The sequence below is a fragment of the Oncorhynchus nerka genome, linkage group LG7 (assembly GCF_034236695.1).
Source record: "Oncorhynchus nerka isolate Pitt River linkage group LG7, Oner_Uvic_2.0, whole genome shotgun sequence".
NCBI classification, from domain to species: domain Eukaryota; kingdom Metazoa; phylum Chordata; class Actinopteri; order Salmoniformes; family Salmonidae; genus Oncorhynchus; species Oncorhynchus nerka.
The window spans coordinates 20,225,027-20,249,136 of NC_088402.1; the positions used below are offsets into that span (position 1 = coordinate 20,225,027).

The 24,110-nt window shown below is 46.8% G+C and overlaps 1 protein-coding gene across 2 annotated transcripts in view; it reads right to left on the bottom strand.

Moving 5' to 3' along the window:
• The window catches only part of LOC115123843 (cytoplasmic dynein 1 intermediate chain 1), a 151,513-nt gene that overhangs the window by 51,251 nt on the left and 76,152 nt on the right, over nt 1-24,110 (bottom strand). For both annotated transcript variants that reach the window (XM_065020303.1, XM_065020304.1), the window contains exons 9-11: nt 9,616-9,781; nt 9,162-9,261; nt 8,662-8,787 (exon numbers count right to left, since the gene is read on the bottom strand). In XM_065020303.1, coding sequence (XP_064876375.1) covers nt 8,662-8,787; nt 9,162-9,261; nt 9,616-9,781 — 392 coding nt within the window. The remainder of the gene's footprint in view (nt 1-8,661; nt 8,788-9,161; nt 9,262-9,615; nt 9,782-24,110) is intronic.

Here is a 24,110-nt window from a genome sequence, read left to right on the forward strand (position 1 = left end):
CAGACTACAATATGGACATCATTATGTTATAGTGACCCAGCTTCCAGACTACAATATGGACATCATTATGTTATAGTGACCCAGCTTCCAGATGACAATATGGACATCATTATGTTATAGTAACCCAGCTTCCAGATGACAATATGGACATCATTATGTTGTAGTAACCCAGCTTCCAGACTACAATATGGACATCATTATGTTATAGTAACCCAGCTTCCAGACTACAATATGGACATCATTATGTTATAGTAACCCAGCTTCCAGACTACAATATGGACATCATTATGTTATAGTAACCCAGCTTCCAGATGACAATATGGACATCATTATGTTATAGTAACCCAGCTTCCAGACTACAATATGGACATCATTATGTTATAGTAACCCAGCTTCCAGATGACAGTATGGACATCATTATGTTATAGTAACCCAGCTTCCAGACTACAATATGGACATCATTATGTTATAGTGACCCAGCTTCCAGACTACAATATGGACATCATTATGTTATAGTAACCCAGCTTCCAGATGACAATATGGACATCATTATGTTATAGTAACCCAGCTTCCAGATGACAATATGGACATCATTATGTTATAGTAACCCAGCTTCCAGACTACAATATGGACATCATTATGTTATAGTAACCCAGCTTCCAGACTACAATATGGACATCATTATGTTATAGTAACCCAGCTTCCAGACTACAATATGGACATCATTATGTTATAGTGACCCAGCTTCCAGACTACAATATGGACATCATTATGTTATAGTAACCCAGCTTCCAGACTACAATATGGACATCATTATGTTATAGTAACCCAGCTTCCAGATGACAATATGGACATCATTATGTTATAGTAACCCAGCTTCCAGACTACAATATGGACATCATTATGTTATAGTAACCCAGCTTCCAGACTACAATATGGACATCATTATGTTATAGTAACCCAGCTTCCAGACTACAATATGGACATCATTATGTTATAGTAACCCAGCTTCCAGACTACAATATGGACATCATTATGTTATAGTAACCCAGCTTCCAGATGACAATATGGACATCATTATGTTATAGTAACCCAGCTTCCAGACTACAATATGGACATCATTATGTTATAGTAACCCAGCTTCCAGACTACAGTATGGATAGAAACACCTTGTAAAGACAAACTGACTCCAGTAATCCTTGTAGCTGTAACTGTAATATCTACACCAGACTACATACAGTACAACACTGTAATATCTACACCAGACTACATACTGTAACACTGTAATATCTACACCAGACTACATACTGTAACACTGTAATATCTACACCAGACTACATGCTGTAACACTGTAATATCTACACCAGACTACATACTGTAACACTGTAATATCAACACCAGACTACATACTGTAACACTGTAATAACTACACCAGACTGCATACTGTAACACTGTAATATCTACACCAGACTGTAACACTGTAATATCTACACCAGACTACATTCTGTAACACTGTAATATCTACACCAGATTACATACTGTAACACTGTAATATCTACACCAGACTACATGCTGTAACACTGTAATATCTACACCAGACTACATTCTGTAACACTGTAATATCTACACCAGATTACATACTGTAACACTGTAATATCTACACCAGACTACATGCTGTAACACTGTAATATCTACACCAGACTACATACAGTACAACACTGTAATATCTACACCAGACTACATACTGTAACACTGTAATATCTACACCAGACTACATGCTGTAACACTGTAATATCAACACCAGACTACATACTGTAACACTGTAATATCTACACCAGACTACATACTGTAACACTGTAATATCTACACCAGACTACATTCTGTAACACTGTAATATCTACACCAGACTACATTCTGTAACACTGTAATATCTACACCAGACTACATTCTGTAACACTGTAATATCTACACCAGATTACATACTGTAACACTGTAATATCTACACCAGACTACATGCTGTAACACTGTAATATCTACACCAGACTACATACTGTAACACTGTAATATCAACACCAGACTACATACTGTAACACTGTAATATCTACACCAGACTACATGCTGTAACACTGTAATATCTACACCAGACTACATACTGTACACTGTAATATCTACACCAGACTACATACAGTACAACACTGTAATATCTACACCAGACTACATACTGTAACACTGTAATATCTACACCAGACTACATGCTGTAACACTGTAATATCTATACCAGACTACATACTGTAACACTGTAATATCTACACCAGACTACATGCTGTAACACTGTAATATCTACACCAGACTACATACTGTAACGCTGTAATATCTACACCAGACTACATACTGTAACACTGTAATATCTACACCAGACTACATGTTGTAACACTGTAATATCTACACCAGACTACATTCTGTAACACTGTAATATCTACACCAGACTACATACTGTAAGACTGTAATATCTACACCAGACTACATGCTGTAACACTGTAATATCTACACCAGACTACATGCTGTAACACTGTAATATCTACACCAGACTACATGCTGTAACACTGTAATATCTACACCAGACTACATGCTGTAACACTGTAATATCTACACCAGACAAGATACTGTAACACTGTAATATCTACACCAGACTACATGTTGTAACACTGTAATATCTACACCAGACTACATTCTGTAACACTGTAATATCTACACCAGACTACATACTGTAAGACTGTAATATCTACACCAGACTACATGCTGTAACACTGTAATATCTACACCAGACTACATTCTGTAACACTGTAATATCTACACCAGACTACATACTGTAACACTGTCATACCTACACCAGACTACATGCTGTAACACTGTAATATCTACACCAGACTACATGCCGTAACACTGTAATATCTACACCAGACTACATGCTGTAACACTGTAATATCTACACCAGACTACACACTGTAACACTGTAATATCTACACCAGACTACATACTGTAACACTGTAATATCTACACCAGACTACATGCTGTAACACTGTAATATCTACACCAGACTACATACTGTAAAACTGTAATATCTACACCAGACTACATACTGTAACACTGTAATATCTACACCAGACTACATACTGTAACACTGTAATATCTACACCAGACTACATACTGTAACACTGTAATATCTACACCAGACTACATACTTTAACACTGTAATATCTACACCAGACTACATTCTGTAACACTGTAATATCTACACCAGACTACATTCTGTAACAGTGTAATATCTACACCAGACTACATTCTGTAACACTGTAATATCTACACCAGACTACATGCTGTAACACTGTAATATCTACACCAGACTACATTCTGTAACACTGTAATATCTACACCAGACTACATGCTGTAACACTGTAATATCTACACCAGACTACATAACACTGTAACACTAACACTGTAATATCTACACCAGACTACATGCTGTAACACTGTAATATCTACACCAGACTACATTCTGTAACACTGTAATATCTACACCAGACTACATACTGTAACACTGTAATATCTACACCAGACTACATACTGTAACACTGTAATATCTACACCAGACTACATGCTGTAACACTGTAATATCTACACCAGACTACATACTATAAAACTGTAATATCTACACCAGACTACATACTGTAACACTGTAATATCTACACCAGACTACATACTGTAACACTGTAATATCTACACCAGACTACATACTGTAACACTGTAATATCTACACCAGACTACATTCTGTAACATTGTAATATCTACACCAGACTACATGCTGTAACACTGTAATATCTACACCAGACTACATACTGTAACACTGTCATATCTACCCCAGACTACATTCTGTAACACTGTAATATCTACACCAGACTACATTCTGTAACACTGTAATATCTACACCAGACTACATTCTGTAACACTGTAATATCTACACCAGACTACATTCTGTAACACTGTAATATCTACACCAGACTACATTCTGTAACACTGTAATATCTACACCAGACTACATACAGTACAACACTGTAATATCTACACCAGACTACATACTGTAACACTGTAATATCTACACTAGACTACATGCTGTAACACTGTAATATCTACACCAGACTACATTCTTTAACACTGTAATATCTACACCAGACTACATGCTGTAACACTGTAATATCTACACCAGACTACATTCTGTAACACTGTAATATCTACACCAGACTACATGCTGTAACACTGTAATATCTACACCAGACTACATTCTGTAACACTGTAATATCTACACCAGACTACATACTGTAACACTGTAATATCTACACCAGACTACATACTGTAACACTGTAATATCTACACCAGACTACATGCTGTAACACTGTAATATCTACACCAGACTACATACTATAAAACTGTAATATCTACACCAGACTACATACTGTAACACTGTAATATCTACACCAGACTACATACTGTAACACTGTAATATCTACACCAGACTACATACTGTAACACTGTAATATCTACACCAGACTACATTCTGTAACATTGTAATATCTACACCAGACTACATGCTGTAACACTGTAATATCTACACCAGACTACATACTGTAACACTGTCATATCTACCCCAGACTACATTCTGTAACACTGTAATATCTACACCAGACTACATTCTGTAACACTGTAATATCTACACCAGACTACATTCTGTAACACTGTAATATCTACACCAGACTACATTCTGTAACACTGTAATATCTACACCAGACTACATTCTGTAACACTGTAATATCTACACCAGACTACATACAGTACAACACTGTAATATCTACACCAGACTACATACTGTAACACTGTAATATCTACACTAGACTACATGCTGTAACACTGTAATATCTACACCAGACTACATACTGTAACACTGTAATATCTACACCAGACTACATACTGTAACACTGTAATATCTACACCAGACTACATGCTGTAACACTGTAATATCTACACCAGACTACATACTGTACACTGTAATATCTACACCAGACTACATGCTGTAACACTGTAATATCTATACCAGACTACATACTGTAACACTGTAATATCTACACCAGACTACATGCTGTAACACTGTAATATCTACACCAGACTACATACTGTAACACTGTAATATCTACACCAGACTACATACTGTAACACTGTAATATCTACACCAGACTACATGCTGTAACACTGTAATATCTACACCAGAGTACATTCTGTAACACTGTAATATCTACACCAGACTACATGCTGTAACACTGTAATATCTACACCAGACTACATTCTGTAACACTGTAATATCTACACCAGACTACATGCTGTAACACTGTAATATCTACACCAGACTACATTCTGTAACACTGTAATATCTACACCAGACTACATGCTGTAACACTGTAATATCTACACCAGACTACATTCTGTAACACTGTAATATCTACACCAGACTACATGCTGTAACACTGTAATATCTACACCAGACTACATACTGTAACACTGTAATATCTACACCAGACTACATGTTGTAACACTGTAATATCTACACCAGACTACATTCTGTAACACTGTAATATCTACACCAGACACCAGACTACATACTGTAAGACTGTAATATCTACACCAGACTACACACTGTAACACTGTAATATCTACACCAGACTACATTCTGTAACACTGTAATATCTACACCAGACTACATACTGTAACACTGTAATATCTACACCAGACTACATGCTGTAACACTGTAATATCTACACCAGACTACATGCTTTAACACTGTAATATCTACACCAGACTACATTCTGTAACACTGTAATATCTACACCAGACTACACACTGTAACACTGTAATATCTACACCAGACTACATAACACTGTAATATCTACACCAGTATAAACTGTAATATCTACACCAGACTACATACTGTAACACTGTAATATCTACACCAGACTACATACTGTAACACTGTAATATCTACACAGACTACACTACATACTGTAACACTGTAATATCTACACCAGACTACATACTTTAACACTGTAATATCTACACCAGACTACATTCTGTAACACTGTAATATCTACACCAGACTACATTCTGTAACACTGTAATATCTACACCAGACTACATGCTGTAACACTGTAATATCTACACCAGACTACATTCTGTAACACTGTAATATCTACACCAGACTACATGCTGTAACACTGTAATATCTACACCAGACTACATTCTGTAACACTGTAATATCTACACCAGACTACATACTGTAACACTGTCATATCTACACCAGACTACATTCTGTAACACTGTAATATCTACACCAGAGTACATTCTGTAACACTGTAATATCTACACCAGACTACATGCTGTAACACTGTAATATCTACACCAGACTACATTCTGTAACACTGTCATACCTACACCAGACTACATGCTGTAACACTGTAATATCTACACCAGACTACATGCCGTAACACTGTAATATCTACACCAGACTACATGCTGTAACACTGTAATATCTACACCAGACTACACACTGTAACACTGTCATACCTACACCAGACTACATGCTGTAACACTGTAATATCTACACCAGACTACATGCCGTAACACTGTAATATCTACACCAGACTACATGCTGTAACACTGTAATATCTACACCAGACTACACACTGTAACACTGTAATATCTACACCAGACTACATACTGTAACACTGTAATATCTACACCAGACTACATACTGTAACACTGTAATATCTACACCAGACTACATACTGTAACACTGTAATATCTACACCAGACTACATACTGTAACACTGTAATATCTACACCAGACTACATGCACTTCAGAACATACATACATATAATAATAGTAGCCAAATAAAGCTGGTGGATAATGGTGTTGTTTAAAATCTATTATTGCATCTATTATCTATTCAAATCTATTAAGGCCTCTACTAAATTGCATATATTGGTCTGCAGTGTGGGAGTGGGTGGCTGTACATGTGTGTATGGCTTTGCATGAGTGTGTGTGTGTGTGTTTGTGTGACTCTGTGTGTGAGCCGGTGACTCTGTGTGTATGTCTATAACTCAGTGTGTGTGTGACAATTTCAATGTACTGTTTGTATATAAGTTTATACTGTGCGCGTGTGTGTGTTTATGAGGTAGACTCTGGGCGTAGGAAACAGAGTCAAGCAGCACATGTGATTGGAAGATCCACGTGGGTGGGCTAACACATGTGGCCTCCTGGATTAGGAAGTGGTAGGCCACATCTTTTTATTACACAGAAGTTTCTATAATCTCCCCCCCCCTCTCTCTCTCTCGTGGAGAGTCCCTCTAAATCTCATCCCCAGCCCTCAGTTGCCTCCCAGGCTCCCCATCACTCCCTCACAAACACGGACACACATGGACACACAATGACACACACAGACACACATAGACACACAGACACACACGGATTTGCACGTGAATACACACACATACGCGCAAATGTACACACACATTTGTTTTACCATCCTTGAGGGGACCAAACAATCGATTCCTATTTAAAATCCTTTTTTCCATAACCCCAACCCCTAACCCCAACTCCTAAACCTAATCTTAACCTTAAACCTTGTAATCCTAAACCAAACCCCTAAACTTAAAATAGCCTTTTTCCTTGTGGGGAGCGGTGAAATGTCCCCACTTGTCAGAATGTTTCTTGTTTTACTATCCTTGTGAGGACTTCTGGTTACCACATGGATTGTAAAACCAAAAACACACACACAACGTCACAACCAACCAGAGGCATTTTCTACACCAATGCGAGCGAGCAGAACATGTTCCGTAATATCATGTTCTGCCCAAGTAGGCCAAACCCCAGGAACCCCTGAGGAACTCACTGCTTTAATTAAATATCACTTTACTCCTCAATTTTCATCTCTGGTGTCGTCATTGTTGAAGCGGTGGAGTGATGCTTTCCATAGACATTACCTACTAGTCTAAGGTAGCATCCCAAATTGCACCCTATCATTCCCTACATACTGCACTACTTTTGACCAGATCCCTATGGGCCCTGGTCAAAGTAGTGCACTTTTTAATGAAAAGGGTGCCTTTTGGGATGCAGCCTTAGAATATTGTATCTCTACCCACATCCACTTGTGTCAGGCTGCCAATTAAAACATTAATCAACTGTAGGGAAATAGAGTCACTTTTTTTGTTAAAAGAACATATGCTATGAATATTTTTTTACTTTGGCTCTGTTGAGACAGTGCCCGACACACAATAATAAATCAGAGAGCTGTTGGTAAATTAAAGTACTGTGATATAGACATATAAGTCACATAAATGCAATATCGGTATAACACATTGGGAACAGTGAAATGTTATATAGATCAAAGACCGTATTTATAAAGCATCCCAGAGAAGGAGCGCTGATCTAGGATCAGGTCCCCTCTCTTCATTGAATTATGATCTAAAAGGCTAAACTGATTGTAGATCAGCACTCTGAGATACTTTGTGAATACGGTCCAACTGATCTGATAGAGGTGTACTTGGGACTGATTTTACCTGGCAGTGGAAGACATACTCAGGTGTGTTCTTGTTAAACTTCATGTTCCAGACCAGAGCTACACCGTCAGGCTCGTGAGGAGCATCCTCGTTGTTGTTGTAGGACGCCACCAATAGCTCTGGGTACTGGGGAGGAAGAGGAGGGGGGGTGAGAGGACAAGATCAAATAAAATGGAGAGATCGAGGAGAAGAAGGAAAGAAAGAGGAAACAGGAATGAGAGGGAAAATTGGATAAAAGAGGATCAGGGGAGGAGGAAGAGGATGGAGAGGAGGGAGAGGAGGATGAGGAAGAGGATGGAGAGTACAGTGATGACACATACACTCACAAACATGCACTCCTTCCCTCCCAAAACACACACAACAGTGTGGGTAAAGTTGCACCTATATGCTGATCCTGGGTCAGTTTTGCTTTCCCCCCACTAATTGTTAAGGTTAGCATTGCGGGAGGGGAAGCTGGTCCTAGATCTGTACCTAAGGGGAAACTTCACCCTGGTTCTTACCTGAGGGGACCAGTCCAGACAGGTAATGACTCGATGTTTGGACCAGTGCTCGTCATAGAATAGCCTACTGAGGGCCAGACTGGAGCCGCCTTGTAAGTCCCTGTGGCCAATAGAAACAGGGGTCAGAGGTCACTGGGTGATGACATTGTATGTGAGGTCAAATGGGGGTTCTGAGAGGACGATGACATCATGAGGAGGGAATGTGTTTGAAGAACAAAGAGGTCAAGTCCTGATTGACACCAAAGGCATTACTCCATGAGGCCATTATCAGCTCCATACACATGATTACACAAACCATGGTCCCTCTACAGACATCACAACAGAGACACACACACACACACGCACACACACACACACACACACACACACACACACACACACACACACACACACACACACACACACACACACACACACACACACACACACACACACACAAATTCCAATTTCGCACCCCTCCTTGTCATCCAGGTCTCGTCCACTGTAGTCAAAGAATATGTCTGAGTCCTGGGCCAGGGCTCTCTCCATCACTCTGATGCTGCAGTCAAAGAAACTGAGGAACTCCTCTGATTTGAGGATCTGCTGCTTCTCTTCCTCTGTCAGCTCCCTGCAGGGATAGCCTGAAACACATACACGCACGCAGGCACAGGCACGTACGAACGCAGGCACACACACACACGGATGCATGCGCACAAACAAGCACACACACACGCGCACGCACACACACACAGGAATCAAGTCAAAATAGGTAAACAACAATGTGCAGGGACACACCACCCAGACACAGCTCTCTGGGGTGGTCTGAGACCACCACCCAGACACAGCTCTCTGGGGTGGCATGAGACACACCATCCAGACACAGCTCTCTGGGGTGGTCTGAGACACACCACCCAGACACAGCTCTCTGGGGTGGCATGAGACACACCATCCAGACACAGCTCTCTGGGGTGGTATGAGACACACCACCCAGACACAGCTCTCTGAGGTGGCCTGAGACACACCACCCAGACACAGCTCTCTGGGGTGGTCTGAGACACACCACCCAGACACAGCTCTCTGGGGTGGCATGAGACACACCATCCAGACACAGCTCTCTGGGGTGGTATGAGACACACCACCCAGACACAGCTCTCTGGGGTGGCATGAGACACACCACCCAGACACAGCCCTCTGGGGTGGGCTGAGACACACCACCCAGACACAGCTTTCTGGGGTGGCCTGAGACACAAACAAACATCCACATCCACACACACGTAGAAATAAAAAGTGTCATTTTAAACACCCACCCATTCCCAAACTACTACCCTGAACTGGCACTAAATACAGACAGTGTATACCCAAATAAACATGATTCAAACTCCACACACACTAAGACAACAGTCTGGATGCACATATATTCTGTTTATGAGTTTACCGCACCATACAACAATAACAATAGTTCTATCTAGATCTCATCCAGGACAGAGTAAAGCACTGGATACAATAAACCTCCTCATGCATCCATAGTCTGCAAAGTAGCACACGACCAGCTGCATAGTAGTACATGACCAGCTGTAAAGTAGTACATGACCAGCTGTAAAGTAGTACATGACCAGCTGTAAAGTAGTACACGACCAGCTGTAAAGTAGTGCATGACCAGCTGTAAAGTAGTACACGACCAGCTGTAAAGTAGTACACGACCAGCTGTAAAGTAGTACATGACCAGCTGTAAAGTAGTACACGACCAGCTGTAAAGTAGTGCATGACCAGCTGTAAAGTAGTACACGACCAGCTGTAAAGTAGTACACGACCAGCTGCAAAGTAGTACACGACCAGCTGTAAAGTAGTACACGACCAGCTGTAAAGTAGTACACGACCAGCTGTAAAGTAGTACACGACCAGCTGTAAAGTAGTACACGACCAGCTGTAAAGTAGTACATAACCAGCTGTAAAGTAGTACACGACCAGCTGTAAAGTTGTACATGACCAGCTGTAAAGTAGTACACGACCAGCTGTAAAGTAGTACACGACCAGCTGTAAAGTAGTACACGACCAGCTGTAAAGTAGTACACGACCAGCTGTAAAGTAGTACACGACCAGCTGCAAAGTAGTACATGACCAGCTGCAAAGTAGTACATGACCAGCTGCAAAGTAGTACACGACCAGCTGCAAAGTAGTACATAACCAGCTGTAAAGTAGTACACGACCAGCTGCAAAGTGGGACATGACCAGCTGCAAAGTAGTACATGACCAGCTGTAAAGTAGTGCATGACCAGCTGCAAAGTGATACATGACCAACTGTAAAGTAGTACACGACCAGCTGCAAAGTGGGACATGACCAGCTGTAAAGTAGTACATGACCTGCTGTAAAGTAGTACATGACCAGCTGTAAAGTAGTACATCTGCAAAGTAGTACATGACCAGCTGTAAAGTAGTACATGAACAGCTGTAAAGTAGTACAGCTGCAAAGTAGTACATGACCAGCTGCAAAGTAGTACAGCTGCAAAGTGATACATGACCTGCTGCAAAGTAGTACAGCTGCAAAGTGATACATGACCAGCTGCAAAGTAGTACAGCTGCAAAGTGATACACGACCAGCTGCAAAGTGGTACATGACCAGCTGCAAAGTGGTACATGTAATAGTGTGTATGTGTAATAGTGTGTGTGTAATAGTGTGTGTGTGTGTGTGTGTAATAGTGTGTGTGTAATAGTGTGTGTGTGTGTAATAGCGTGTGTGTGTAATAGTGTGTGTGTGTGTAATAGTGTGTGTGTGTGTAATAGTGTGTGTGTAATAGTGTGTGTGTGTAATAGCGTGTGTGTGTAATAGTGTGTGTGTGTGTGTGTGTGTAATAGTGTGTGTCTGTGTGTGTAATAAGTGTGTGTAATAGTGTGTGTGTAATAGTGTGTGTGTGTAATAGTGTGTGTGTAATAGTGTGTGTGTGTAATAGTGTGTGCGTGTAATAGTGTGTGTGTGTAATAGTGTGTGTGTAATAGTGTGTGTGTAATAGTGTATGTGTAATAGTGTGTGTGTGTAATAGTGTGTGTGTAATAGTGTGTGTGTAATAGTGTGTGTGTGTAATAGTGTGTGTGTGTGTAATAGTGTGTGTGTGTGTAATAGTGTGTGTGTAATAGTGTATGTGTAATAGTGTGTGTGTGTAATAGTGTGTGTGTAATAGTGTGTGTGTAATAGTGTGTGTGTGTAATAGTGTGTGTCTGTGTGTGTGTAATAGTGTGTGTCTGTGTGTGTAATAGTGTGTGTGTGTAATAAGTGTGTGTAATAGTGTGTGTGTAATAGTGTGTGTGTGTGTGTGTGTGTAATAGTGAGTGTGTAATAGTGTGTGTGTGTAATAGTGTGTGTGTGTGTGTGTGTGTGTGTAATAGCGTGTGTGTGTAATAGTGTGTGTGTGTGTGTGTGTGTAATAGTGTGTGTGTGTAATAGTGTGTGTGTGTGTAATAGTGTGTGTCTGTGTGTGTAATAGTGTGTGTGTGTGTGTGTAATAAGTGTGTGTAATAGTGTGTGTGTAATAGTGTGTGTGTGTAATAGTGTGTGTGTAATAGTGTGTGTGTGTGTGTGTGTAATAGTGTGTGTGTGTGTGTGTAATAGTGTGTGTGTGTAATAGTGTGTGTGTGTGTAATAGTGTGTGTGTAATAGTGTGTGTGTGTGTGTAATAGTGTGTGTGTGTAATAGTGTGTGTGTGTAATAGTGTGTGTGTGTGTGTGTGTAATAGTGTGTGTGTGTGTAATAGTGTGTGTGTAATAGTGTATGTGTAATAGTGTGTGTGTGTAATAGTGTGTGTGTAATAGTGTGTGTGTAATAGTGTGTGTGTGTAATAGTGTGTGTGTGTAATAGTGTGTGTCTGTGTGTGTGTAATAGTGTGTGTCTGTGTGTGTAATAGTGTGTGTGTGTAATAAGTGTGTGTAATAGTGTGTGTAATAGTGTGTGTGTGTGTAATAGTGAGTGTGTAATAGTGTGTGTGTGTAATAGTGTGTGTGTGTGTGTGTGTAATAGTGTGTGTGTGTAATAGCGGGTGTGTGTAATAGTGTGTGTGTGTGTGTGTGTGTAATAGTGTGTGTGTAATAGTGTGTGTGTGTAATAGTGTGTGTGTGTGTAATAGTGTGTGTCTGTGTGTGTAATAGTGTGTGTGTGTGTGTGTGTAATAAGTGTGTGTAATAGTGTGTGTGTAATAGTGTGTGTGTGTAATAGTGTGTGTGTAATAGTGTGTGTGTGTGTGTGTAATAGTGTGTGTGTGTGTGTGTGTAATAGTGTGTGTGTGTGTGTGTAATAGTGTGTGTGTGTAATAGTGTGTGTGTAATAGTGTGTGTGTGTGTGTGTGTGTAATAGTGTGTGTGTAATAGTGTGTGTGTATAATAGTGTGTGTGTGTAATAGTGTGTGTGTGCGTAATAGTGTGTGTGTAATAGTGTGTGTGTAATAGTGTGTGTGTGTAATAGTGTGTGTGTGTAATAGTGTGTGTGTAATAGTGTGTGTGTGTGTAATAGTGTTTGTGTGTGTAATAGTGTGTGTGTGTAATAGTGTGTGTGTGTGTGTAATAGTGTGTGTGTAATAGTGTGTAATAGTGTGTGTGTGTGTGTGTGTAATAGTGTGTGTGTAATAGTGTGTGTAATAGTGTGTAATAGTGTGTGTGTGTGTAATAGTGTTTGTGTGTGTAATAGTGTGTAATAGTGTGTGTGTGTGTGTAATAGTGTGTGTGTGTGTGTAATAGTGTGTGTGTAATAGTGTGTGTAATAGTGTGTAATAGTGTGTGTGTGTGTAATAGTGTTTGTGTGTGTAATAGTGTGTGTGTAATAGTGTGTGTGTGTAATAGTGTGTGTGTAATAGTGTGTGTGTAATAGTCTGTGTTTTAACAGGAACAGCCCCTGGCCTCAACAAGGCCTCATTCTACCCTCCTTTCGTGAAGTTATTTACTCCTTGCACCAGCCTCACAAAGAATGTCCTCTCCGCCCCCATCTGCGTCCCCTCGCCATCCCTCTCTGTCCCCCCGCCGAGACTCCTCTGTTCTTTTTGAAGTCCTCCAGAGTGGGTCAAGTGACACGTTTTTAATCAGGTCTGACCCACAGGGCTACGGGCCGATAAGCTGGACCTCGGCCACAGAGATTGGCATCCGATACGCCAGCGGGGGTGAGTGACCGCTCACTCACGCTCCAACGGCTTTGTTTAGTGACAGTTTGACTGGCGATGTGGGAGAAGGGAAGGCTGGTGCTGGGCTGAGGTTTTGTCCCCAATTACACACCCTATTCCCTTTGTAGTGCGCTAGTATTGACCAGGGCCCATAGGTCTTTGATCGAAAATAGCGCACTATATAGGGAATAGGGTGCCATTTGGGACATGACCTGTGGATGGGTGATACATCTAAGAGGTTACATCGGATTGTTATATTGTAAATGGTGAGTGGTGTAATGCCTCTATTATCAACAATGTTACAGGTCTGAGTCACTGGCCTGCCCGCGCTCTCCAATCCTTCCTGTCCTCGCGCTCTCCCATCCTTCCTGTCCTCGCGCTCTCCCATCCTTCCTGTCCTCGTGCTCTCCCATCCTTCCTGTCCTCGGGCTCTCCCATCCTTCCTGTCCTCGGGCTCTCCCATCCTTCCTGTCCTCGTGCTCTCCCATCCTTCCTGTCCTCAGGCTCTCCCATCCTTCCTGTCCTCGCGCTCTCCCATCCTTCCTGTCCTCGTGCTCTCCCATCCTTCCTGTCCTCGGGCTCTCCCATCCTTCCTGTCCTCGGGCTCTCCCATCCTTCCTGTCCTCGTGCTCTCCCATCCTTCCTGTCCTCAGGCTCTCCCATCCTTCCTGTCCTCAGGATCTCCCATCCTTCCTGTCCTCGGGCTCTCCCATCCTTCTTGTCCTCGGGCTCTCCCATCCTTCCTGCCCTCAGGCTCTCCCATCCTTCCTGTCCTCGGGCTCTCCCATCCTTCCTGTCCTCAGGCTCTCCCATCCTTCCTGTCCTCGGGCTCTCCCATCCTTCCTGTCCTCGGGCTCTCCCATCCTTCCTGTCCTCAGGCTCTCCCATCCTTCCTGTCCTCAGGATCTCCCATCCTTCCTGTCCTCGGGCTCTCCCATCCTTCTTGTCCTCGGGCTCTCCCATCCTTCCTGCCCTCGGGCTCTCCCATCCTTCCTGTCCTCGGGCTCTCCCATCCTTCCTGTCCTCGGGCTCTCCCATCCTTCCTGGCCTCAGGCTCTCCCATCCTTCCTGTCCTCAGGATCTCCCATCCTTCCTGTCCTCGGGCTCTCCCATCCTTCTTGTCCTCGGGCTCTCCCATCCTTCCTGCCCTCGGGCTCTCCCATCCTTCCTGTCCTCGGGCTCTCCCATCCTTCCTGTCCTCAGGCTCTCCCATCCTTCCTGTCCTCGGGCTCTCCCATCCTTCCTGTCCTCGGGCTCTCCCATCCTTCCTGTCCTCAGGCTCTCCCATCCTTCCTGTCCTCGGGATCTCCCATCCTTCCTGTCCTCGGGCTCTCCCATCCTTCTTGTCCTCGGGCTCTCCCATCCTTCCTGCCCTCGGGCTCTCCCATCCTTCCTGTCCTCGGGCTCTCCCATCCTTCCTGTCCTCGGGCTCTCCCATCCTTCCTGTCCTCAGGCTCTCCCATCCTTCCTGCCCTCGGGCTCTCCCATCCTTCCTGTCCTCGGGCTCTCCCATCCTTCCTGTCCTCGGGCTCTCCCATCCTTCCTGTCCTCGCGCTCTCCCATCCTTCCTGTCCTCAGGCTCTCCCATCCTTCCTGTCCTCGCGCTCCCCATCCTTCCTATCCTCACGCTCTCCCAGCCTTCCTGTCCTCGCTCTCTCCCATCCTCCCTGTGTGTGGGGGGAGATCTTGGTGGGCTACACTCAGCCTTGTCTCAGGGTAGTACATTAGTGGTCTTTGATATCCTTTGGTGGTGTGGGGCTGTGCTTTGGCAAAGTGGGTGGGGTTATATCCTACCTGGATGGCCTTCTCCGGGGGTAACTTTGGACGGGGCCAGTGTCCCCGACTCCCACTGTCTCAGACTCCAGTGTCAGGGGGCTAGGGTCCGTTTGTCCTATCTGGAGTATTTCTCCTGTCTTATCTGGTGTCCTGTGTGATCTACAGTATGCTTCCTCTAATTCTCCCATCTCTCACTCTCTCTCTATTTGACCCTGCTGGTCATCTATGAAAGTTTGAACGTCTTCAATAATCTCCACCCGGCACAGCCAGAAGAGGACTGGCCACCACTCAGAGCCTGCTTCCTCTGAGGGGTGGTTCCTGCCTTTCTAGGGAGTTTTTCCTAGCCACCGTGCTTCTACATCTGCATTTGCTTGCTGTTTGGGGTTTTAGACTGGGTTTCTGTATAAGCACTTTGTGACATCTGCTGATGTAAAAAGGGCTTTATAAATACATTTGATTCATGGCTTTGACTTGTTTTGAATTGAAATATGTTATGTTTCTGTATACTGTTTCCCAAACCAAGGTGGTGGTTAAACTGGAGAGTTCAGTCTCAGAAATGATTATCTGACATATATGCTTCAACTCACCTGGCCTATATAGTGCACTACTTATGACCAGGGCCCGTTAGGGAATAGGGTGACATTTGGGATGCAAACACTCCCTTCAGCTAAAGCTATTGTATTTCTTACCATTACTTCACCTTTCATCTTTCCCCTTCTTTACTGTAAACAATTTCATTCTACAGCATACCCCTCTATTCATGCCCCTTCTTCTCCTCCCCCTCTACTCATGTCCCTTCTTCTCCTCCCCCTCTACTCATGTCCCTTCTTCTCCTCCCCCTCTACTCATGCCCCTTCTTCTCCTCCCCCTCTACTCATGCCCCTTCTTCTCCTCCCCTCTACTCATGTCCCTTCTTCTCCTCCCCCTCTACTCATGCCCCTTCTTCTCCTCCCCCTCTACTCATGTCCCTTCTTCTCCTCCCCCTCTACTCATGCCCCTTCTTCTCCTCCCCCTCTACTCATGCCCCTTCTTCTCCTCCCCCTCTACTCATGCCCCTTCTTCTCCTCCCCCTCTATTCATGCCCCTTCTTCTCCTCCCCTCTACTCATGTCCCTTCTTCTCCTCCCCCTCTACTCATGCCCCTTCTTCTCCTCCCCCTCTACTCATGTCCCTTCTTCTCCTCCCCTCTACTCATGCCCCTTCTTCTCCTCCCCCTCTACTCATGTCCCTTCTTCTCCTGCCCCTCTACTCATGCCCCTTCTTCTCCTCCCCTCTACTCATGCCCCTTCTTCTCCTCCCCCTCTATTCATGCCCCTTCTTCTCCTCCCCCTTTCTTCTCCTCCCCTCTACTCATGCCCCTTCTTCTCCTCCCCCTCTATTCATGCCCCTTCTTCTCCTCCCCCTCTACTCATGTCCCTTCTTCTCCTCCCCCTCTACTCATGTCCCTTCTTCTAATGCCCTCTACTCATGTCCCTTCTTCTCCTCCCCTCTACTCATGTCCCTTCTTCTCCTGCCCCTCTACTCATGTCCCTTCTTCTAATGCCCCTCTACTCATGTCCCTTCTTCTCCTCCCCTCTACTCATGTCCCTTCTTCTCCTCCCCTCTACTCATGCCCCCTCTTCTCCTGCCCCTCTACTCATGTCCCTTCTTCTCCTCCCCTCTACTCATGCCCCTTCTTCTCCTGCCCCTCTACTCATGCCCCTTCTTCTCCTCCCCCTCTACTCATGCCCCTTCTTTACCTCCCCCTCTACTCATGCCCCTTCTTCTCCTCCCCTCTACTCATGTCCCTTCTTCTCCTGCCCCTCTACTCATGCCCCTTCTTCTCCTCCCCTCTACATTTACATTTACATTTGTCATTTAGCAGACCCTTATCCAGAGCTCTCCTCCCTCTACTCATGCCCCTTCTTCCCTGCCCTCTACTCATGCCCCTTCCTCCCCTCTACTCATGCCCCTTCTTCCCTCCTCTCCCCCCTTCTTCATCCTCCCCTTCTCCTCCCCCTACCTCTTCTTCTCCTCTATTCATCCCCTTCTCCCCTCATGTCCCTTCTTCTCCCCTCCTCATGTCCCTTCTTCTAATCCCCCCTACTCATGTCCTCTTTCCTCCCTCTACTCATGCCCTTCTCCTCTCCATGTCCCCTTCTCCTGCCCCTCTACTCATGCCCCTTCTTCTCCTCCCCTCTACTCATGCCCCTTCTTCTCCTCCCCCTCTACTCATGTCCCTTCTTCTCCTGCCCCCTCTACTCATGCCCCTTCTTCTCCTCCCCCTCTACTCATGTCCCTTCTTCTCCTGCCCTCTACTCATGCCCCTTCTTCTCCTCCCCCTCTACTCATGCCCCTTCTTTCTCCCCTCTACTCATGCCCCTTCTTCCCCCTCTCCTCCCCTCTACTCATGTCCCTTCTTCTCCTGCCCCTCTACTCATGTCCCTTCTTCTCCTGCCCCTCTAATCATGCCCCTTCTTCTCCTGTCCCTCTACTCATGCCCCTTCTTCTCCTGCCCCTCTACTCATGTCCCTTCTTCTCCTGCCCCTCTACTCATGCCCCTTCTTCTCCTCCCCCTCTACTCATGTCCCTTCTTCTCCTCCCCTCTACTCATGCCCCCTCTTCTCCTCCCCTCTACTCATGTCCCCTTCTTCTCCCCCTCTACTCATGTCCCTTCTTCTCCTGCCCCTCTACTCATGCCCCCTCTACTCATGCCCCTTCTTCTCCTCCCCCTCTACTCATGCCCCTTCTTCTCCCCCCTCTACTCATGCCCCTTCTTCTCCTCCCCCTCTACTCATGCCCCTTCTTGCCCCTCTACTCATGCCCCTTCTTCCCTCCCCTCTACTCATGTTCCTTCTTCTCCTGCCCCTCTACTCCTGCCCCTTCTTCTCCTCCCCTCTAATCATGTCCCTTCTTCTCCTCCCCTCTACTCATGCCCCTCTACTCATGCCCCTTCTTCTCCTCCCCCCTCTACTCATCCCCTTCTTCTCCTGCCCCTCTACTCATGTCCCTTCCCTCTACTCATGTCCCTTCTTCTCCTCCCCCCTCTACTCATGTCCCTTCTTCTCCTCCCCTCACTCATGCCCCTCTTCTCCTGCCCCTCTACTCATGTCCCTTCTTCTCCTCCCCCTCTACTCATGCCCCTTCTTCTCCTGCCCCTCTACTCATGCCCCTTCTTCTCCTCCCCCTCTACTCATGCCCCTTCTTTACCTCCCCTCTACTCATGCCCCTTCTTCTCCTCCCCTCTACTCATGTCCCTTCTTCTCCTGCCCTCTACTCATGCCCCTTCTTCTCCTCCCCTCTACTCATGCCCTTCTTCTCCTCCCCCTCTACTCATGTCCCTTCTTCTCCTCCCCTCTACTCATGCCCCTTCTTCTCCTCCCCCTCTACTCATGCCCCTTCTTCTCCTCCCCCTCTACTCATGCCCCTTCTTCTCCTCCCTCTACTCATGTCCCTTCTTCTCCTGCCCCCTCTACTCATGCCCCCTCTTCTCCTCCCCTCATGCCCCTTCTTCTCCCTCTACTCATGCCCCTTCTTCTCCTCCCCTCCTCCCCTCTCTCTTCTCATGCCCCCTCTTCTCCTCCCCCTACTCATGTCCCTTCTTCTCCTCCCCCCTACTCATGTCCCTTCCTCTGCCCCTCATGCCCCCCCCATGCCCCTTCTCCTCCCCTCTACTCATGCCCTTCTTCTCCTCCCCCTCTACTCATGCCCCTTCTTCTCCTGCCCCTCTACTCATGCCCCTTCTTCTCCCTCATGTCCCTTCTTCTCTCCCCTCTCATGTTCCTTCTTCTCCTCCCCCTACTCCTGCCCCTTCTTCTCCTCCCCTCTAATCATGTCCCTTCTTCTCCTCCCCTCTACTCATGCCCCCTCTACTCATGTCCCTTCTCCTCCCCTCTACTCATGTCCCTTCTTCTCCTGCCCCTCTCATGTCCCTTCTTCTAATGCCCCTCTGCTCATGTCCCTTCTTCTCCTCCCCCTCTACTCATGTCCCTTCTTCTCCTCCCCTCTACTCATGCCCCCCTCTTCTCCTGCCCCTCTACTCATGTCCCTTCTTCTCCTCCCCTCTACTCATGCCCTTCTTCTCCTGCCCCTCTACTCATGCCCCTTCTTCTCCTCCCCCTACTCATGCCCCTTCTTCTCCCCCTCTACTCTGCCCCTCCTCCCCTCTACTCATGTCCCTTCTTCTCCTGCCCTCTACTCATGCCCTTCTTCTCTCCCCCTCTACTCATGCCCTTCTTCTCCCCTCCTCCCCTCTACTCATGTCCCTTCTTCTCCTCCCCTCTACTCATGCCCCTTCTTCTCCTCCCCCCTCTACTCATGCCCCTTCTTCTCCTGCCCCTCTACTCATGCCCCTTCTTCTCCTCCCCCTCTACTCATGTCCCTTCTTCTCCTGCCCCTCTACTCATGCCCCCTCTTCTCCTCCCCCTCTACTCATGCCCCTTCTTCTCCTTCTTCATGCCCTCTTCCCTCTACTCATGTCCCTTCTTCTCCTCCCCTCTACTCATGTCCCTTCTTCTCCTCCCCCCCTCATGCCCCTTCTTCTCCTGTCCCTCTACTCATGCCCCTTCTTCTCCTGCCCCCTCTACTATGTCCCTTCTTCTCCTCTCCATGTCCCTTCTTCTCCTCCCCTCTACTCATGCCTCCTTCTTCTCCTCCCCCTCTACTCATGTCCCTTCTTCTCCTGCCCCTCTACTCATGCCCCTTCTTCTCCTCCCCCTCTACTCATGTCCCTTCTTCTCCTGCCCCTCTACCATGCCCTTCTTCTCCTCCCCTCACTCATCCCCCTTCCCCTTCTTCCCTCTCCATGCCCCTTCTTCTCCTGCCCCTCTACTCATGCCCCTTCTTCTTCTCCTGCCCCCCTCTACTCATGCCCCTTCTTTCCTCCTCCTCTACTCATGCCCCTTCTTCTCCTGCCCCTCTACTCATGCCCCTTCTTCTCCCCCTCTACTCATGTCCCTTCTTCTCCTGCCCTCTACTCATGTCCCTTCTTCTCCTGCCCCTCTACTCATGCCCCTTCTTCTCCTCCCCTCTACTCATGCCCCTTCTTCTCCTGCCCCTCTACTCATGTCCTTCTTCTCTCCCCCTCTACTCATGTCCCTTCTTCTCCTCCCCCTCTACTCATGCCCCCCTTCTTCTCCTCCCCTCTACTCATGTCCCTTCTTCTCCTCCCCTCTACCATGCCCCTCTTCTCCTCCCTCTACTCATGCCCCTTCTTCTCCTCCCCCTCTACTCATGCCCCTTCTTCTCCTCCCCTCTACTCATGCCCTTCTTCTCCTCCCCTCTACTCATGTCCCTTCTTCTCCTGCCCTCTACTCATGCCCCTTCTTCTCCTCCCCCTCTACTCATGCCCCTTCTTCTCCTCCCCCCTACTCATGCCCTTCTTCTCCTGCCCCTCTACTCATGCCCCTTCTTCTCCTCCCCCTCTACTCATGTCCCTTCTTCTCCCCCTCTACTCATGCCCCTTCTTCTCCTCCCCTCTACTCATGTCCCTTCTTCTCCTCCCCCTCTACTCATGTCCCTTCTTCTCCTGCCCCTCTACTCATGCCCCCTCTTCTCCTGCCCCTCTACTCATGTCCCTTCTTCTCCTCCCCCTCTACTCATGTCCCTTCTTCTCCTGCCCCTCTACCATGCCCCTCTTCTCCTCCCTCTACTCATGTCCCTTCTTCTCCTCCCCCTCTACTCATGCCCCCTCTTCATGTCCCTCCCCCTCTACTCATGCCCCCTTCTCCTCCCCCTCTACTCATGCCCCTTCCTCCTCCCCTCTACTCATGCCCCTTCTTCTCCTCCCCTCTACTCATGCCCCTTCTTCTCCTCCCCTCTACTCATGTCCCTTCTTCTCCTCCCCTCTCTACTCATGTCCCTTCTTCTCCTGCCCCTCTACTCATGCCCCCCTACTCATGTCCCTTCTTCTCCTTCTCTCATGCCCCCTCTTCTCCTCCCCCTCTACTCATGCCCCTTCTTCTCCTCCCCCTCTACTCATGCCCCTTCTTCTCCTCCCCCTCTACTCATGCCCCTTCTTCTCCTCCCCCTCTACTCATGTCCCTTCTTCTCCTGCCCCTCTACTCATGCCCCTTCTTCTCCTCCCCCTCTACTCATGCCCCTTCTTCTCCTCCCCTCTACTCATGCCTTCTTCTCCTGCCCCTCTACTCATGCCCCTTCTTCTCCCTACTCATGTCCCCCCTGCCCCTCTACTCCTGCCCCTTCTTCTCCTCCCCTCTACTCATGTCCCTTCTTCTCCTCCCCCTCTACTCATGTCCCTTCTTCTCCTGCCCCCTCTACTCATGCCCCCTCTTCTCCTGCCCCTCTACTCATGTCCCCTTCTTCTCCCCCTCTACTCATGTCCCTTCTTCTCCTCCTCCCCCTCTACTCATGCCCCCTCTTCTCCTGCCCCTCTACTCATGTCCCTTCTTCTCCTCTCCCTCTACTCATGCCCCCTCTACTCATGTCCCTTCTTCGCCTCCCCCTCTACTCATGCCCCTTCTTCTCCTCCCCCTCTACTCATGCCCCTTCTTCTCCTCCCCCTCTACTCATGCCCCTTCTTCTCCTCCCCTCTACTCATGCCCCTTCTTCTCCTCCCCTCTACTCATGTCCCTTCTTCTCCTGCCCCTCTACTCATGCCCTTCTTCTCCTCACTCATGCCCCTTCTTCTCCTCCCCCTCTACTCATGCCCCTTCTTCTCCTGCCCCTCTACTCATGCCCCTTCTTCTCCTCCCCTCTACTCATGTCCCTTCTTCTCCTGCCCCTCTACTCCTGCCCCTTCTTCTCCTCCCCCCTACTCATGTCCCTTCTTCTCTCCCCCCTCTACTCATGTCCCTTCTTCTCCTGCCCCTCTACTCATGCCCCCTCTTCTCCTGCCCCTCTACTCATGTCCCTTCTTCTCCTCCCCTCTACTCATGTCCCTTCTTCTCCTGCCCCTCTACTCATGCCCCCTCTTCTCCTGCCCCTCTACTCATGTCCCTTCTTCTCCTCTCCCTCTACTCATGCCCCTCTACTCATGTCCCTTCTTCGCCTCCCCCTCTACTCATGCCCCTTCTTCTCCTCCCCCTCTACTCATGCCCCTTCTTCTCCTCCCCTCTACTCATGCCCCTTCTTCTCCTCCCCCTCTACTCATGTCCCTTCTTCTCCTCCTCCCCTCTACTCATGTCCCTTCTTCTCCTGCCCCTCTACTCATGCCCCTTCTTCTCCTCCCCCTCTACTCATGCCCCTTCTTCTCCTCCTCTACTCATGCCCCTTCTTCTCCTGCCCCTCTACTCATGCCCCTTCTTCTCCTCCCCTCTACTCATGTCCCTTCTTCTCCTGCCCCTCTACTCCTGCCCCTTCTTCTCCTCCCCCTCTACTCATGTCCCTTCTTCTCCTCCCCCTCTACTCATGTCCCTTCTTCTCCTGCCCCTCTACTCATGCCCCTCTTCTCCTGCCCCTCTACTCATGTCCCTTCTTCTTCTCATGTCCCTTCTTCTCCTGCCCCTCTACTCATGCCCCCTCTTCTCCTGCCCCTCTACTCATGTCCCTTCTTCTCCTCTCCCTCTACTCATGCCCCTCTACTCATGTCCCTTCTTCGCCTCCCCTCTACTCATGCCCCCTCTACTCATGTCCCTTCTTCTAATGCCCCTCTACTCATGTCCCTTCTTCTCCTCCCCGTCTACTCATGTCCCTTCTTCTCCTCCCCTCTACTCATGCCCCCCTCTTCTCCTGCCCCTCTACTCATGTTCCTTCTTCTCCTCCCCCTCTACTCATGCCCTTCTTCTGCTGCCCTCTACTCATGTCCCTTCTTCTCCTCCCCTCTACTCATGTCCCTTCTTCTCCTCCTCTCTACTCACTCCCTTCTTCTCCTCCCCTCTACTCATGCCCCCACTTCTCCTCCTCTACTCATGCCCCCTCTTCTCCTCCCCCTCTACTCATGCCCCCACTTCTCCTCCCCCTCTACTCATGCCCCTTCTTCTCCTCCCCCTCTACTCGTGCCCCCTCTTCTCCTCCCCCTCTTCTCATCCCCCTCTACCCATGCCTCATCTTCTCCTCCCCTCTTCTCATCCCCCTCTACCCATGCCTCATCTTCTCCTCCCCTCTACCCATGCCTCATC